Consider the following 19,507-nt stretch of genomic DNA (forward strand, 5'->3'; position numbering starts at 1 on the left):
AGCAAGGTGAGTGAAGAGGGAGTGTCTCATTTGATTACATGATGAAAACAGTTTTTGGTTTCGTTTTGTTAGATGTGTCCAACAGTATCTGTGAAATATTTACACCAATTAGCAGTCCATTAGTTTTGCTTGCAGTTTCATAAAGAAATTATTGTGTTTTTACAGTTCAGGCAAAACCACTGCTGTTTGAAAACATTTTGAGCACCTTCTACTAATTTCTATTAATCTTATGGTGAACAGAATATAGAATATGTATATAGACGTCCCTTGCAAATCTTTTCTCTTCGTCCCAGGAAGATAAAAATAGTTGAATCCCACTTCTGAAAAATGTCAGATCCTGGTAAATAGCATCTGGGTCAGAAGGTGGGAAGTACAAAGAAAGTCCGGAAAACATTTTTCTAAAACATTTTGAAATGATGACCGGGTTACAAACTTTGAACTGGAGGATTTATTTTCTATTTTCTAAATTTGGTTTTTGGCACTAGATGAACAGTCCTGCAGTCTTAATAACCTCAGTGATAGTTTGTATGTTGCAGGAAACCTAATTTCAGAGTGATGGCAATCATGATGCAGCAGCATTTACAGTATGTCACTTGCCAATTCTAATATAAAGCTGCCATCACAGGTATTATGTCGTCATTTGAAGGAATCCTTGACATTGTCACAGCATGCAGAATTGTCTGACGTATACATGAGAAGTTTCTGAGTTCACCTTATTCTGGGCAGTATTGCTGTATGATTGATGATATCAGCTTCTTATAGTGTTTCTTCAGCAGCTTCAGTAAAGTGGTTTGTTGAAGTTTAGTGAAGCATATACTTTCTTAAAGAAACTGGTTTGCAGTTTTGATACATTCCTCCTTTTGTGCCTGTTAGAACAATCGCACATGTGATTTCCATTTTCAGGCATTTCCAGACATGACTAATTGTTGAACTATTTCTGATTGCACGTTTAATCAGACAAAGTTTAATATTTGGTTTAAGATTGATCTTCTGCGCCCAAAGGGAAACTGGATTATTCCTTCAATAAGTGGATTATTTCCCATCAAGCAACATATTTGGTATCAAAACAGTCAGGGCTGAAGAAGAAAACTTTCAAGGGATCATTGAAAGGCCTGCAAGTGTGTCTTTTTCACCTGTAAGTTAGCGCCATGCAGGAAGAAAATCCTTACTCCACTTGTGCTTTAGCTATGACAGCCCACCACAGAAGAAATGCTGGCTTCTGAAAATAATTATCAGTCTGCTGAGAGTAGATCAAATATAATTGTAGGTTTAAGTAAAACTGATTAGCTTAGTTATGGCCTTTTAATGATTGGTAATGATTAAAGACATCCCAGTCTTTCCATTCCTGACCGCATTCTCAATCTACAGCAGAAACCTATCACCAAAAATAGTTAAATACACAACTAATAATCTCTCTGTAAAGGAATATGACTCACAATACCAATTCCTAATCAATCTATAATTACTTCCCTGGAGTTGATATTCGTCGTCAGAGTCTTCAAGGCCTCCCACTAGTCTATAAAAGATAAAAGCACTTGTACCACAGTGACACTGCAGAGAACATGAAAATTCTGGGAGGTTTTGTTTTTTTACAATGTGGTAAGCTCTAAGCCAGTGTGATATGACTACAAGCTGTAATGGGAAGAGAGGGTGATGTCAAACAGGAGGTCCCTGTTTGACCAATACACTTTAATTATATTGCATTAAACAGTTTAATTTAGGCCAGAAATCTACTAGACAGTGAAAATGTATAACGTCAACACAATTTTATTTATTTTTTTCCTTCGTTTTTTATTCACCAGTACCTTGAGATTTCAGTTTCCATCCACTTGGGGTCAGGTCCTTTATCTGACAGTACTCCAACAGACAAGGGCAGCTGTTGTGTTTCTGACCAGACATATTCACACTTGACTGAATCTCCTCTTCATCAGATTGGGCACGCTTGAAAAGATTACCTAAGATTGCTTTTTCCTATCATCTCCTTTAGGATCCCTTAACATCGTGCTCCAGCTCTTTGAAGTCTATAATATAACTGACGCTGGGTCACCGCTGGGTCCATGGCAATTACTGCGTTGGTTTTTCTGTGTGATTGGATTCTTCGAGAGCTGCTTGTCTCATGTTTAACTGAGATTACAGATGACCTTGTGATCGTTGTGTTGAGTTAGCAAACATGGAATTTAATATTAATTTAGACTGCCAAAAATGTGCCAAACATGTCACAAAACCCATTTTGTTCTTATCTTTCATTGATGTTGCAAAGGTGGCTTTTTTTCTAATTAATTTCACATGCAGTATTAAACCAGTCGAAACCATAACTGTCAGCTGTCAAAATCTTACAATTTGTTCTTCAGGAAACCTTTAATTTGTTATTTAACAAGAAAATAAATGCCTTTTTCTGAAAAGAAAGTAGACATTTTCAGTACCTTTCTGGTTAAAAATAAAAATAAAATAAAAAAACACACAAAAATACAACATAAAAAATAAAGTTAATTTAGCTGGTTTAAATTATTGTTTCTCTGTCTACTATGTCTACTGCAGCACCATTATTGTTAGTATTTCTGAAAGAGAAAGAATGGAGGAGTGATAGATTCAAAGATACACTGAGAAAGCGAATGAAGACTAGAAAGGGAAAGGGGGCAAGAATCTACCAGTTGAAGACAATTAATCATAAATTCCTGCCTGTCTATAAAGGAAGCCAAAGTACTCTTCTGTTTTGAAGCTTATGTCCTCAATTACTTGGATTTGCCCTCGATGGTTGTTTATCATAAGCTGGGACCAATAAATGTCAAAATAAAAACGCCTCTGTATTTATTCCTTCTAAGTGGTTTACTTAACCTCATTGACATCTTTTTAGAGATTTTTCCCTGATATGCTGGTATGAAACTTCTTCTGGCTATGTTGTGACTGAATCCATCACACTTTTGAGATTTTTGTGCATTTTTTTGTATCTATGAGGTGTTGAAATGTGTTAACTCTTTTTGACAGAAATGTTACACTCTGAGTTGTTTTGTCCTAAGATAAATCCATAGTTCGTCAGAATTTTATTGCAGGAGTTCTGCACCCTAAATCCTTTTCCATTTTAAATAGCTGTTTTATTGTGTAGGATCTGATGCTTCTGTAAAGCCAGTTTTGTGTAAAGGTCTGGAAAATCAGTAGCTTTATCGTAATAATTTTGGTGTCTTTATTTGGTATTAAGACACCAAATTTGGATTTATTACAAATAATAAATTTTATTACAAATAATAAATTCAAATTTGTTGATTCTGGAAGTTGAAGGTATCGGTCCAAGAGGGGCCCAGAGCAAAATGGACTTCTATGTTAAAATATTCTACATTTTGAAATTAATTGTGTTTTTGATGTTTTTATGGACTTGCCTGTAAAAATTGCCTATAAGAGCTAAAGTTTGTATTTTTGTTCTGCTTTGCAAAAGGTGTTTGGAAAAATAAAACCTTTTTGTGTGATAGTGTGATAAAAATTCAACTCTGTTCAGTTGGAAACCAAACTTTGCATAAACATAAGCTTTGCATTAGTTCTTGTGTCTGAGTGTTTATTAGATAACCTTCTCCAGAAACATGTTTTTTTTTAATTACACATCATAATGTGACTTTTGTGTTACAGCATATTTATAAGACTGAAACAACCATACATTGCTAATGGAGTGATGAGATCCGAGTGATAATGAAGTGATAATTGTGCAACCAGCATGACTATCTGTGTGCATTTCATTCCTTGTGATGTTTGTGATGATCACCCTGATAATGGATGGATCACATTACCAACTGTAGTGGAGTTAAGAAGAGCTATTGCACACTCATGTGCCAAGATGCAAATGTTTACTTTTTAACTTGCGTAAAAGCTGGCAGGGAGAAGTTAAGTGTACTGGGTTGAAACGTGTGAGGTCTGGAGCTGTGTATGCGTACATAATAAGGGTTTTAGGTGATTTCACAACATTGCTTACGACAGTTTCACACCTGTATTGCAGGAAATGTGTAGAAGAATGAGTGAACAGGTAGACACACGACCTCATTTTGCATCTGAATCAAGAATTTATTTTTTCTGGACATGAACCTTTCAGAAAAAAAATCCCTTTTTTCTGTAATTTCTTTGATCTCGGCTGATAAGATTAACATCCTGAAGTAGACCTGACTTGCGACGTGAATGAACCAGCATAAAATGATGCTGGTAATCACATAAGGGATGCTGTGGTTCTTCTTTGAACATCACGATAGACTGTGTGAGTGTCTGTTGCAAAGTAAATGAAAACAACTTTCCTGGGACTGTACAGTGGTTGCACAGATATAATCATGTCAAGGATTTTACATCTATAATCAGTAGATGTTAAGATAATTATCAAAGAAGTAAACACCACTTGACTTTTGAGAGTTAATTCTGCTGTGCTTGGTTGTTTTTCAGTCTGGAAAAGTAACCAGTGATGCAAACTGTGACCATTTTGGTCGGATTTAAGTTTTTACCATTGCCATAATGTGTCAGAGGTGATATCCTGAGCAAAATCTCATGTAGATCACTAATTACAGTCTAAGAAAGACAAAGTCAAACAGAGGAAGTTCAGCACACAAGATGCATTGAACTCGCAGGCAGATCTAAAGCTTGAAAATTGGGTTTCTCCACTGTCTTTAATGGCAAACAACATAAGGGTTGCATTTCCACGCCAATCTGCGGACCATGTAAACAACTACATATCTGTAATCCAGCTGCACCACTTATCCTTAGATGATATACTGATTATTATTTTTCTTTTATCCAGCGCATGTTTATGTTGAGATCATTGTTCACAAAGCATGCTACAAAGTAGTTTGTTACGCTGGACAACACAGCTCTGTTCTTCTTCACTTCTGCAGATTTCAAGACTCTGCCTTGTGCTGAAAGTTTTGGGTGTATTGAGTGAAGAGAAACAGTGAGAAAACAGGCCCCTGGGGGCTTTCTTCTACTACTGACCACCCTGTCTGACACTAAACATTCCAAAATAAAATTCAAAAACAGAAACATAGCAAAGACTGCAAAGTAGAAGTGACTTTGAACAGAACTCCAGATCTTGCAGTCTTTAGGTTTTTAGAGTGAATTGCATATCTTGAATATCTTTCTTTGTCAGTGATGATCATAATTCTTGCTGCTGTTCATACACTTTTTTCTTCTCAGTGATCATTATTTCACTCCTAATGATCCTAATGTTGTTGCCTAAAAAGTTGAAACATGATTTGAATATGTGCTAAATGCTGCAGAAGGGCTGCATGGAATTAGAAGCAGACATAGGCAGGCCCAGACACCCACCACGGCAGAGAATTTGTTTGGAATTCATGTCTGCAAGGAAAATGTGAAAACAGAGTGCCTCAAATCATCAGATTTTTGATAGCCTATTTTCCACTTCCGTCTTTATTTCTTCACTCCTTCCACTCATTTCTTGTTTTTATGTCTACTCACTGTGTGTTCTTTGTATTTCCCTTCCTTTATGTTTTAGTGAGATGATAAAAACAAACCGCAAGAAACCTGTGTAATTATTAGAGAAAATGACTAACAATTTGCATGTGTTAAATAAAACATACATTCAATTGATGATTTTCTATTTAAATTGTTTCTAAAGTGTGCCTGAAGGACATCTGGCCTGACTTTTTTCCTGTGTGGACCCTCCTTGGGTTGCTATCAACATATTGTTCTAATAATGAGCTGTGTTCTGATGGTAAACCCACTGGGATGTTTGTGAGATGACATATCTTGATTTCAGTATCTTGCAGCTCCTGAAAGTCTCAGCCTTGTTTTGCTGTACAGCAGCAAGGTGGGGTTTAGCTTAATGGCAACAAAGGGATAAACACAATACTCACACAAAAATCGTATACATTTTGCTATACACATGTTGTATATTTATACTGGAAGAAACCATTGAGTTACAATTTGCAGCCAGCTCCAAACAAGGATAAAATGCAAGATAAAAATTCCAGATAAACAAAGGAGCAGCTGACTTGTTGGAAAGGTTAAATGCCTTACTTAGAATAGCTATTTTCAAAATGACACGCGTGCGCGCACAAACACAAATTTGTCGACACTGGAAACATCTCAGGGTATCATGGTCTGCAGCTGTTATTGATATCAAGGCATGCAGGGGGTGTGCGTGTTTCATAGCTCGCCGCCAATTCTTTCTGTGTGTGTGTCTGTGTGTGTAATTCATAATGAATCCCATTCACAGAATCATGTGATATGAAGCTGGCATTGTTGATGGCTGTGACTGCTCGATTAATCTGTTCCATCGCCAACAAATAAAAGACATTCACTTGTCTCCACACTGGGCAGTTATTGTTCTATGGTAGAGTCTGTTGACAATATTTATGTTTATTAGCTGAAATTATTTTTTAACTGGTATTTATTCTAAATCTGGGTTGTCAAACTCCAGGCCTCGAGGGTGCCTTGAAAATTTTATTCCTGGGTCTTCTTCTGGTTCCTTGCCTTGTTTCTGAAATCTTGAATTAAGTGGCTGATTTGCCTTCCCATCGTGTTGTCAAGTTCTACAGTTATGCAAATTACCTCATAATTAATTTTCTGTGTTGAAGCTGAGAATCATAGCTGCGTATCAGAGTATTCCTTCATATTACTGCAGTTGCTCAGATACAAAACAACTAATCACAATGATCAAATCAAAATACTTCAACAAGCAGCAGACATCATTATAAAACAGTAGGATTGAGTAAAACACAAGAAGGCATAACGCAATAACTACTTAAATTTAGAATATATAGTAAAGCATACAAATATCATTGTTCATTTTAGGTAACATTTCATATTGTTTATTTTAGTTTTCAGTGAGACCAGTGATATATAGCTCATTTAAGCATTCACTGATCAGTGAATTAGCATTTAACCAAAGTGGAAATCATTAACATTTCTTATTTTACTTATATGTATTTTGTGCTTACCTTCCTCAAGACACTGAAGTCAGTGTTTATTGTCAATAATGTCTTCCAAAGTACATAATTACCCAGACATTTTATTTTTAATTTCAGCAAGTTTATCCACTGGTGGACTTTGTTGCCTCCTCCACCGAGCTTAGCAAATTTTCTGGGAAAAATCCTGTATATTTATGAAGATAACAAAATGCAGTCACCTCACAACATATTATTCAAACATCTCAGAGGACTTCATTTAGTATTACTGGGAAACATTTGCTTGCTTTATTTGGTTTGGCTGTTATTGTTATGATTGTCATTGTAATTTTAATAGCATTTTTCTATTTTTATGTGAATCTGTACTATGAAACAGGTCATGAAAAATCCTACCATCATGAGTAAAACTCTGCAAAGAGACTGTGGAACCTTTCTGTATAGCCAGATAAATATGGCTGGTATTTTGTTGTCAAGAGAATAACAATAGCTTCAATAACCGTGGCTAATGACGTGTTGAGCTGAGGTAGGAAGATGATGCTAATGCCACTGAGGCAGACACATGATCAATTTGCAGTTGTAGTTGAACATTCTTTCAGTAGGGAGTGTTAAGCTCTGCACTCAAAATAAACCACCAGTTGTGGTGCTCCTAAAAGTACTAGTGTATGAATATATGTGTATTAGAAGGAAACAGCTGTCCTCACAGTGCTACAAATCCATTAATGCTAGAGACTCTAGCTATGAACCAGGCTTTATGGGAAAGTGCTTTTATCATATTCCTGTATTAGAAGGAATGCTCTTGATTTGCTAGATTAAAAGTTAATAAAATGATAACATTTTTTCTTATAATGTATAATGACTTAATAAACGTTGTAAAAACCATTTCAGTCTTTGTTTTGGTTAACCCCCCTCTCCTCTTCCAAAATAAAATAAAAAATCAAGACAAATAAATTAGTCTGCCATTGAAACTTAATTTAATTTAACACAAAGCCAAATATTCGATAAGTTTATTATATGAAAACTGTCTTAAATTTAGACAAAATAATATCAGGCTGCTGAGAGGTATTCATTTAAATTGGTTGGGTTTCCATTTGCGTAAAATACGACATAAATGCAGCATGGCATGGAGGCAATCAGCCTGTGGATGTGCTTAGGTGTTAGCTTCTCTATGGGGAAATGTGAAGTGGCTTATAGCAGATAATGCAGCAAGTATTGGTACTTTACCAGTGTTGGAAGGTGATCTCCGTCAAGCTTGCCAGCAGAAGGAAGTGCTCTAAAATTCCCATCACAAGACCTTGATTTCCAAGCTGTACTTTTATTATTAAAAAAAAATGTGTGCAAATCAAGGAATGCAACAGTTGTTGCCCATATCTTGGATACATCTTTGTGTTGCAGGTGTTGAAGTACTGGCTCCAGCTGCAGCCCACGCCTTGTTGACCTCTGCTAGACTCTTGAAGAGGTTTTGGTTCACAGTCCTCTCCAGGCTGTGGTTATCCCTGTTGCTTACACCTTTTCCTACAGCACTTTATTCCATGTGGAATACTTTCCCCTAGTGTGCTTAAATACACTTTGACGCTGATCTTCTTGTGGGAAGTGTAAGGGACTGTTTAATGAAAAACTCTTCAGTTGTTGTCAGCCAGAGCAAAGTGAAACCACAGTCAAATTCCTTTTCTATGTACATAAAACTGGCGAATAAATCTGATTCTGATTTATTGGTCACAACATTGCCAGAAAAGAACAATTTTGTGATAAAAATGTTTTTATTGGTCTTATGTAATATTCTAATTCCTGGTAAATTTTGCACTTGCAAATGTGCAAAATAAAAAAATTAAATATATGGCTTTAGGTGTTATGAATATATGCAAATCGAATGCAAATACTGAGCTAAAAACAATCTAATTGGATTCTAAATGATTAAGATTCATTTATCTACAATACCGTGGAGAAGTCACCAGTCCCTCACAGGGCACCGCAGCGACACAGGATGTTGGTCTCTCCAAATGCAGAGGAATTTGGAGAGACCAACAAACTTGCAGAAAAACCCCAGGCCAAGATTCGAACTGTCTTACTGCAAAGCAACAGTGCTACCAACTGTGCCACTGTGCAGCATGAAAATGAAATAAGATTGATTTGTAAAAATGACTTTGAGTGTCTTGACGATTTTTTTAAGTATGAATTCAAGAAAAACTGAATTTTTTGAACATCCTTCCAAAACAATGGTTTTGTTTTATTCTCACCTACCTTTTAGACAGAAACCAATGTCATTGCATATTCCATGTTTTCTTAATGTCGTGTGGCATTACCACATAAGTCGCCTTTCAGCACATGAAATAGAAACAGCTAACCTGCTTTCTCATGGTCTGTTCTGCAGATATCCGGGAGACAGCATTCGTCTATGCCATCACAGCAGCAGGGGTGACACACGCTGTGACCCAAGCCTGCAGCATGGGAGAACTTCTTCAATGTGGATGTGAAGCGACCAGAAACAAGGCTCCTCCAAGGCCGCCTTCATCTTCCTCATCTGGGGACGGGGTTAAATGGGAGTGGGGCGGTTGTGGCGATGATGTAGAGTTTGGTTATGAAATGTCCAAAAAGTTTATGGATGCCAAGAGGAGGAGAGGGAAAAGTGATATCAGGACACTCATTAACCTTCACAACAACGAGGCTGGGAGGCTGGTAAGAAGCACGTTGATGAGTTCCTATTTTTTTCGCTTAATTATTAGTGTGGCATGCTTTGTAACTGCTACTGTGTTTAACGTGGATCGCATGTTTCAAAGATGTTGCCTGTTCTTTGGAATTCATCCTTCATTCCTCAAACATGCAAAAGAGAAAGACAGCCTGTAGCTGTATTTGTGGAGTACCGTAAGCTGATATTTTTACAAGAATCAGATTTCTGAAACAAAAAAAGAAGAGCGTGCCACATATTTTGCATTTAAGCCTTCGAGGCAAACAGCTTTTACCATTTTCACAGTCACTGAAGGAAATTTAACTTCATTTCACAAGTAATTAACTATTGCTATGGTAGTGATTTTTTTTCTGTCTTCTTGTGAAAAAATGTTGCACAAGAGCCACATTCAGTTATTAAGTTAATTTCAAAGGAAAGTACAGAGGAACGAGGACACAAAGGTTTTTGGGATGTGGTCCAATTAAAGCATTAGTGACAAACCATTTTGAGCATTAAAAAAAAGGCACACTAATTCCCAGAGGCTGACAAACAAGCGTGCTGCGATGCGTTCACATTTCTGTTTGTGTGCATGCAAGCATACAGCTTTACCCCTTTAGTTAGAGAGTATATGCCTAAATGGACAGGTCTGCGTGCGTGTGTGTGTGTGTGATGGGTTAATTATGTGCAGTATAAGTGAATGATCTGTTGTCAAGGCTTGTTAGATGTAGGAAGGCCAGAGGCAACGTGGATGGGAAGGGGGGTGGGGAAAAATTCCTTTGGAATAGCGTCTGCTTTTATCTTACCTATCTATCAGTTAGTGTTTGTGTGTGCTGGGTGTGTGTGTGTGCGTGTGTGTGTTTGTGTGATCTGATGGCTTTGTGTGTGATAAATTATGTCAGCAGAATAATAAATTTTAAATTCCTTAGTGGATTTGTCATTTGTCTGAAGCGAGTGTACCTCCATTTGAGGTGCAAGTTATTTGCTTTTTATGAAGTTTTTCTCTCCTGAGGGTTTTTTTTTCACCTGCCTGCTGTCCCTCACTTCTCTTTTCACACCTTTTTCCCACTAGGCCGTGAAACTCCACATGCGGACTGAATGCAAGTGCCACGGACTATCAGGCTCATGCACCTTGCGAACGTGCTGGAAAAAGATGCCTCATTTCCGTGAAGTGGGCGACCGCCTGCTGGAGCGCTTCAACGGTGCTTCCAAGGTGATGGGCGGCAACGATGGGAAGACCCTGATACCCGTCGGCCAGAACATAAAGCCGCCGGACAAGCAGGACCTGATATACTCTGACGAGTCTCCAGACTTTTGCCTTGCGAATCGGAAAACGGGCTCGCTGGGAACAAGGGGGCGCATGTGCAACAGCACAGCCATGGACATCAGCGGCTGTGACTTGCTGTGCTGCGAGCGAGGCTACAGGGAGGAGACGGTGGTGTTTGAGGAGAACTGCCTGTGCCGCTTCCATTGGTGTTGCGTTGTCCAGTGTAAAAAGTGCATGGTGCGGAAAGAACTTAGTCTGTGTCACTGATGAACTGAGGTAAAGAGTATTCATATACTTTAATTATAACCACTTCTGTTACTTTTTAGGTTATTGCTTTTGTACTGTTGATGTGAAAGAAGGAAAGGATGTAGACTTCCATGGTTATTCATTTTATATATAAATATTTTTTTTACAGTCAAATAACACATGCAACACCTTTGATTTGACATTTAAAATATTGTTGGAGTTCTATGAGTTTTGAACAAATTGAAAACTTTCCAAACCACCTTGTTTTTTTTTTTTTTTTTTTTTTTTGTCTGCGGACCAAAGAATGTTCTCTTCCACTAAATAAAAGGTAGAATTTGTGGAGGGTCTATTATTGACAAGCTGGGCAAGTTTAATAACTGGTTCACATGGTGGGATTTTCAAATCTCAGAGACTCCTCTTAGGTAATAACAGGTTTGGACCTACATTATGTGGCATACCACAACATGGCAAACATACCACACAGACTACACTCACAAACATTCAGATGTCAGATGGAAAAACCCACAAAACGTGAAACATGGCTGACTGGGAAGAACCAATGGCAGTAGTTTATGGATTACATTTAGCAGAAAAACAAAAAAACAATAAAACAGAATATCTCCAACCTCTGCCTGACTTTCTGGTGTACTGTGGCAGTTTTGTTTTCTGTATTCTGAATTTTCCTACATGTTTCTGTCATCTTGTGTTCTGATTGGCTACATGTCACATTCAACAGGCTGCTTATCGACAGGGGACACCCTACATCACAAGTTAGAATATTGGGCCAACACAATCCAACATGTTGAATATCCCCGATTTGAGGTCAATCCAGTCCTGATGTGTGTAGACCAAATAGTTTAGATCACTCTTAACAGACCACACACAATGCAGAAATATCTCATAATATTATCTTCAGAGCCACCACAATATCCAGAGTTTTTAAGATTGTCAAAAGGTGAAAGATCAGGGCAAACATTTTTATCAATATCTTGCCGTGTGAACCAGGCTCAAGTCTCCTCCCTCCATAACATTTATAACAGAGCTCAGTGTAGCTGTTAAACCAAAGAGGTGTCCGGATCAGTAAGATGATTTCTCTGAGGTATTCAATACAAATAGGCAAAGAGCCACACCAGTTATGATATAAACCTGCAAGGTTGTAGAGAGTCTGTTTTATTTATTTAAATTTCTTCATGGACATTGTGGTCTACTTTCAATATGCTGTAGGGTAATAAAAACATAAAGCATTATGGATATTAATGTCGACATTCAATTTCTTTGTTATGTATTGATGGAATTACTGGTATGTAGCATTGTAGTAATTTTTTGTTTTCTATAAATCATAAGTAACAAGAAAAACTCACATTTGACAGTTGAAAACTACATTTGTCAGATATTTAAATGTTTGAATTATGTATTTTTCTCTTTAAATATTTGCAGTGCAAAGGTATTCATGCCCCTTGAATATACTTTTATACTTTTGATCATTTAAAAAACTCTGACTTGGCAGAGATTTTATGTGCTAGACCAACACATTTTAGCGCATATTTGGAAAAAAGGTAGCAAAGTTATGCATTTTCAATGTTTTTTACAAATACAATGCTATTTGTGTGATGTGTATTTCTTTACTCTGATACATATAAATAAAGTTTATTATCTATAGAGGTCCCCTATTAAATAGTCTCCTCGCATTTTATCTTAGCATAAATACAGCTTAAGGTGAAGACCTTTTAGGTTTGTCAGAGAAAAGTCCATTGATTGTTCAGTCTACAAATCTGGCTTATTTGTGTGTTCGGATGGCCTAATCAAAGGCCATACCTAAATGTAATTCAGAATCTCTGGCAAAATGTTGCTCTTAACAGTTTCTAATCCGACTGACTAATATTACAAAAAATAAGCAAAAATCTCTGACCTCAAAACCAAGATGATTTAATCTGTAAATATAGTGATAAATGGTTCTAAAATGCATTTATTCAGATTCAAATTTCAATATGTTTTCCATTCTTTTTCAACTCTTCCATTTTAAGTGTCTTTGTGTTGGTCTGTTGCATAAAATCTCCCAAAACGCATTGTGGACTCTGTGGCTGAAACACAACAAAATGTGAAAAAATTCACGAAACATAAGAAAGGGACAATTTTATTTTACCTACAGCAAGAGTTTCTTCAAAAGACAATAGAAAGACCAATCGATTCCCATCTATACATGTAAAAACATTCTTAAAAACATTTACAGGTGTGTCCATGTGGCAGGAACGTGGTTGGCGTTAATCAAATGGGCTAACCAAGACTGACTTTCAACGTCTTTTATTTTTAAGGCTTTATGGACTAGAAAAGTAAAGTTTTTGACATATTTCACCTGCAAGGACTGATCAACTTTAAGCAGACCAAACAAATGTTAAGTAGTGTATTATTCAGGATCACAACAGAAATTTGTACAAGTCTCCTGCACATTTTGGCTGTAAAGCAAATGAAAAACTTCTCACCTATAACTCATTTACATTTACAAAAACATGTAAAATTGGTTGTTTCCTCAGAAGTAAAAGCGGAGCCCTTTTTTCTTTATGTTGTGCCATCAAGAAATCATTTCTGTTGGTTATTTTTCATTTGATTTGTCATACAGAGCTATTAAAATAATGCACTTTGGTTGTTAGCTGTTTTTTTGAGACTGTGCATAATGTATGTGTGTCTGTATGCTTGTGTTTGAAAATTTGTACTGAAAAACATACCCACGACTATGAAAGTTGGCCAGTTATGAGCATAATCTTCTGTGTAGATAAAAAGTGTGCCAGTCAATGAAAACACACCTCCCATACGTAACAGGACACTTTTAATCGCTGATTGTTTCATTAGAAGAGTGCTTCTCATAAAACTATTATGTCATGTTATTTAGACTTTCATGGTCTGTTACGTACACAATATAATGTATAATGAACCCATTGTTTCAGCTTGTTCTATAAAGGGTTTTTAAAGTTGGTGTGGATGTTTTATATTATTTTGCCATTAGTCAGTTACCTCTGTGTTTTCTCCTCATTGGTTGTGTATGATGACTCATATTTGAATGATGGCTTGAAGTTATATTGTTAGAATCGCACAGAACCATTTTGGAGGGCCAAAAATGATCAGCTTTGTTACAAACGATTGATTATCTTGCTATTAAAGTCTATTTTGTCAATTAACTGTTAATGTCACTTTAATTTAAGGTTACCGTCAGTGTTTATTTAAAAGACTAACCATTGATTATGATAATAGCTTTAAAATAAACCCTGCTACTTTCATGTAGTGTGTAAATTGGGGTGATAACACAATGCACCAAGGATAAACATTTATATGCAACGCTAAACAACAGACAGCAAGGTTTGAGTATACATCCTGTATTAGTACACAATGTGATGGACAAATTGTGTGCATCATTGGGGAAAAGGGTGGTGCTTATATCACCAGTGGTTGCTAGTTAAGACACCCTGAACTGGTATTATACCATGAATTATACCATATTGTACTTGTGTGTCCTCACACACACAAGGGCAACTTATAAAGATTAATTATTCCAACAGTCATGTTTCTGAGCTTTGGGCGGAAGCAAGACAAGGCTGGGATTTGAACCCATGAACTTCTCACTGCAAGACAAAAATGCCACCAATTGCTCCATTGTGCAGTGGATCCCTTAACCATTTTTTTTGTCTAGCATTTAATCAACTTTTTAATTGTTTTCAGATCTGTTAGAATAACCCAAATTATACAAGAAAAAAGTAGGAAATTGGCAAGCCTGAGAAGACGATCCCATCAGTAAAGTTTGGAGATGGAAGCATCTCCAAACTTGTGTGGAAGTTTTGTTGCAGGACAGACTGGTACATTTTACAAAATAGATGGAACTATGAGAAAAGAACATGATGATGAAACTCTATGAAAAACAGTTCTCTCCTTGGTGGTAGTGACAACCTTTTCAGAATGTCAGTGTTCTTCTTAGGCCTCTAACGAGCCATCATTTGATCCAGGTGCGTTGAATCAGGGAGAGAACTAAAACATACAGGATGCCGGCCCTTGAGAACTGACTCTGGGGACCCCTGCACTAAAGCAACACTTCAAGACATCAGTCAGACGGTTTGAAGTTTGGGTGTTTGGACAGTGACCCTTACGGCACCACCAATATAGATACAAGGGTAAATAATACAAAAAAGTCTTAACTGCTTTCAATAACTTCTAAAAAAGTAAGTGACAGGAATTTAAATTTAAACCTTGATTATGACCAGTATATAAACTTGGTCATAATCATAGCATTTTATGACCAATGTGTATAATTAACTGACGTGACGTGAGAATCCAATGTCACCAAACTCAATCTGCTCAGCTCAAAAGTGGTAAAGAAAGAAATAGCTGATTCTCATGCAGAAATAAGCAAGACATCTGCAAAGCTCAAGTTCTTCTGTATATAAAAAAAATTCTGCTGTTATTGAATGTTGTCAATTTTATGATTAAAAACCAGATCTTTACATTCACAGGCCACCCAACAAGATGAGATTTGTTCAAGTGTTTATGCTGCAGAATTGAGAAAAATACAAAGTCATGGAGGATGGGTGAGATGGAGGGCAGCAGGCCTGCCTCTGTTTGAGCTGTACAAGTTGACACAAGTTCATATTTTCAAGGAATTTTCTCCTCAATGGTGTGTCACACTTTGGCCAGGGGTTGTGCTTAAGTCATGGCAATGAAGGCCAAAAGAAGAGCAAAATGCCAGGGGGTACTTAGCTCCGACTGGCCTCTCAAACTCCTCTCCTCCGGGCTTCAACCTGCACGAACTTTTGAGTGTTGGGTAGGCAAAGCCAGAGAAAATAGACAAGCGAGTGGATAGATTTATTGAAGCGTTGGTATAAATATAGTCGCCTGCCGGCATCTGTGTGCATATGGCTGCCTGCGTGTGTGCGTGTGTGTGAGTTTAAGTCTGTCGAAGAGCGTGGCCAGGCCATGCTGAGAGTATTTTTCCATGTGGCCCTTTGAGGAATGCACGATCATCCCTAAGAGAGATGAGTTTTTGTCTCCACCTATGTTGACTGTTAAGTGCTTGCATAAAAACACTGGCTCATACAAAGCATTAATGAAGGGTTACCACTGTAAATGGGTGTACAGTATTATGTGGAGACAGTAAATCTGTCAAACAAATAGTGGCTTGTCATTGCTCATCAGCCACAATGTAGCCTTGGTGGTCTGCTTTTGTTTTCCATGCACTTACATCATAAAATGTGTATTTACTTGCTTAGAACAATGGAATGATTAGAAGACAGTTTTCATAGAGATTTTAACAAAACAATAAAAAAACAAACATTTTCTTTATTGTGAAATGAGTGACAAGATTTGTATCAGTAAACATAATTTTTTTCACAAATGTTTTATTGGAATGCTTCATGTTTCTAAACCAACATGAAAGATCTTTTGGGGAATGTGCCTACTAACTTTTAGTGACACATTTTCTAATTTCTGTCCTCCAAAAAGAGGTTAAAGTCAGTCAGATAGGATAGAGAACATATGGGAACATAAATTTTCAACAAATTCTCCATTGAATTTATGTCTGGACTTTGACTGGGCCATTAAAACAATACACTGTGCATGAAACTCTTTCATTAACTGTTGGTTTGTGTTTGGGGTTATTGGGATGCTAGAAGGTGAATCTCTCACATTTTTCTTCCAGGTTCTTTTTGCTGGGTGACTCTGTAAGACACTATCAACAATGACTTTCATCTTAGTTGTTAAAGACAAAGGTTAGAATGTTGTCCTGTCAGCAGAATCCTCCGTCTGAAGTGTGGCTCTTCGTAGCTCCTCCCGTTGTTACCATTGACCTATTGGATGATCTTGATGTCTAATAAGACAAATTGTTTGAATGATCAAGGAGTAAGAGGGCTTTTACAAGGCACTGAAATAAACTAACCAAAAAGAGAAAATTAGTTTAATACACAGAAATAAAGAAAAACAGATGTTGACAGAGTGAGCTGAGGTAACTTAACACTATAATGCTCCTCTGTTTGTGTGAACTCTCCCCTAATGCCTTATCAATCTAAAAGAGAGATGTTGCTTACACAAAGGGCACATCTAGAGATCAGCTCTGTGTGGGACTTAATCTGATACCAATGACTGTAATTACAGGACTGGGAGAGACCGACACACACTGTGAAACATGTTCAACAAGAGCTGTGAAATGAAGCAATCTTGCATATTTTGCATGTAAAAAGTGCACTCAAAGTTGTTTTAATCACGAAAAAATATAGACATGCACCTCCTCAGAGTCACGCATGATCAAACTAATGCACGTACAAAACCTCCACGTTGGCTTGCGCACTTGGAAGAGACAGTGATCTTTATGAGTTAATGCAGGCCCTGGAGGTGATGGCTCAGCTGCTGCCTTAGTTCCAGAGCCCACCCAAATAGGTTTTCAATGCTTAGAGACATAATAGTCCATTTTCTGCACTACGGTACGTCTTTAACTTTTAAGCATTGCTTGCCTCGGGATCCTGAACTGTCATTTACTGTACACCCAAACAAGTCTTGGGGATTGGACTTGACTTATCTTGCACAGGGCTGTTCCTGAACATGAGTGGCGTGCTAAGCTGGATAAATTGCTTTTCAGATAAACCCCAGCTAAAGTAGTTTCAGTTTAAAACGAACTTTGGCAAAGTAACTGCAATCATTTTAGAAATATCCTACATGGGAAAATGTGAGAAGTTTCCTCAAGGAACCTGTCATTGTTGCGACATCCTGAAACAACACTCGCTGCTCTGAGAAAGACTCGCTGACCCACATCATTGTGGTGGGTGGACAAAGAGATGACCTCGCAATGTATCTTTTTTACTCATCCTCTCCCATTTTTCTAACTAAAAGCCCCCATTTCTCTTTGGATTTTGTCTCTTTCTCTCTTTCAATTGAAAGCCCTCCTTTGAATTGTGCCATTTATCAAACTCTATCTTCCACCCCAACTTTTCTGCTCTTCCTCTGTTATCTAGGGATGTGAGTCCGCTGCTGCCAGAAGTTGGTGGGAGACCGAGGGCAGCTGTTGTCAGCTGTGGCTGGTTTGGCTCAGGGTCCATTCCTGTGTGAAGACGGGGCAGGCTTCTTTCACTCCTGGACAGAGATAATAAACATCGCTGTTTGTGCAAAAACACACTTGAAAAGCCTTGAAATGAAGTGAGCAGAAAAAAGCTCACCAAAGTGCTCGCACATGTGTTGGGGCAAACTGTGATGAGCATAAGAAGCATCTTTTCCCAATTTTTCCCAACAGGGCTGAAGATAAATGAGCAACAATCTCCAAGAACAAAGAACAAAATTCCCTCTGTGTTCACTAAGGATCTGTGACGGACCCTGCTACTTTCCATAAAAAGGAACTGCACAGTTTATGTCCAGCATGGCAAGGCACTAGCTCAGCAGGATTGAATAAAATTTAGAGATTTCAACCAATTACATCCAGACATTTACATTCACTCATCATCAGCATTAATTGCACAACAGTTTGGGCCTCCTATCGATGCCTTTAAACGGAGCTATTGCAATGATTTAAGAATCAGATGCACATATTTTAAAAAATTTGGATTTTTTTCTAATCCCCACAGATATGAAAGCAAATTGCACATATGCCACATACTTGATGTAGCCATCATTAAGCTTCCAGCATAACTGTGGTTAAGTATTTAAGTGCTCGTTTCGTCAGTATTGGTGGAGTTCTTTAAAAATTGGTTTGCTTCCTGACTTAGCTCCAACCTTGAAATGTAGTTCATACGTTTTCAGTAATATAGGGATTAGAGAAGTTTACAGTCATCTTAATGACATCCAATCCAAAACCAGTATTGAGAATCACTCTCCAGTTGGAATAGACAACTTTGTCAATGTTTTCCCACTATGATATAAGCTGCAACAAAAAGGTGGTCAATAGGGGCTTTCAGAACTAACAACACTGGTAATCCTTGAGCATGGTGGTGGCAGCATTATGCTTATGAACTGGCTCACTACTACTGGTGCTTGTGAAGTGTAGGGACTGGGCTCAGCTCAAATTCACAATTGCAGTCTTTGTCACAAGCTTAGGCACCACAGCTCATTCTAGTAGAATAATAACCACATGAATAATTTTGCTTTAGAATATACCTAAAACTAACCTTCTGGAATGGTTTTGACTTCAGCCAAATTAAAAAGGAATCATGTTTAGATGTGTCTGTGTCAGGAAACCTTTTTAAATGAACTGCATTTTCTTATAAAATGAGTAGTCAAACATCCAGCCAGAATGATCCCATATTTATTTTGATCATCATCATAGCAAGTGTATCTTTGAGTCTGTATTTACTATTTTGTCCCCAATTAATTAAGAAACAGTTGACAATAAATTCAAACATTCAGACACAATTCTTCTTGTTAATATTAAGGTTTGTTGTAAAACTAATACAACTTGAGGAAAAGAAAAATCTTCCTTAAAAATCT

At 37.4% G+C, this 19,507-nt stretch overlaps 1 protein-coding gene across 1 annotated transcript in view; it reads left to right on the forward strand.

Moving 5' to 3' along the window:
- The window catches only part of wnt6b (wingless-type MMTV integration site family, member 6b), a 30,529-nt gene extending 16,327 nt beyond the window's left edge, over positions 1 to 14,202 (forward strand). The window contains exons 2-4 of the mRNA XM_055032348.1: positions 1 to 6; positions 9,259 to 9,563; positions 10,622 to 14,202. The exon at positions 1 to 6 is cut by the window's left edge and continues 215 nt beyond it. Coding sequence (XP_054888323.1) covers positions 1 to 6; positions 9,259 to 9,563; positions 10,622 to 11,083 — 773 coding nt within the window. The 3' untranslated portion in view covers positions 11,084 to 14,202. The remainder of the gene's footprint in view (positions 7 to 9,258; positions 9,564 to 10,621) is intronic.
- Positions 14,203 to 19,507: the final 5,305 nt, after the last annotated feature.

This window comes from Poeciliopsis prolifica, unplaced genomic scaffold (genome assembly GCF_027474105.1).
Source record: "Poeciliopsis prolifica strain line A6 unplaced genomic scaffold, Auburn_PproV2 SCAFFOLD007, whole genome shotgun sequence".
NCBI lineage: Eukaryota > Metazoa > Chordata > Actinopteri > Cyprinodontiformes > Poeciliidae > Poeciliopsis > Poeciliopsis prolifica.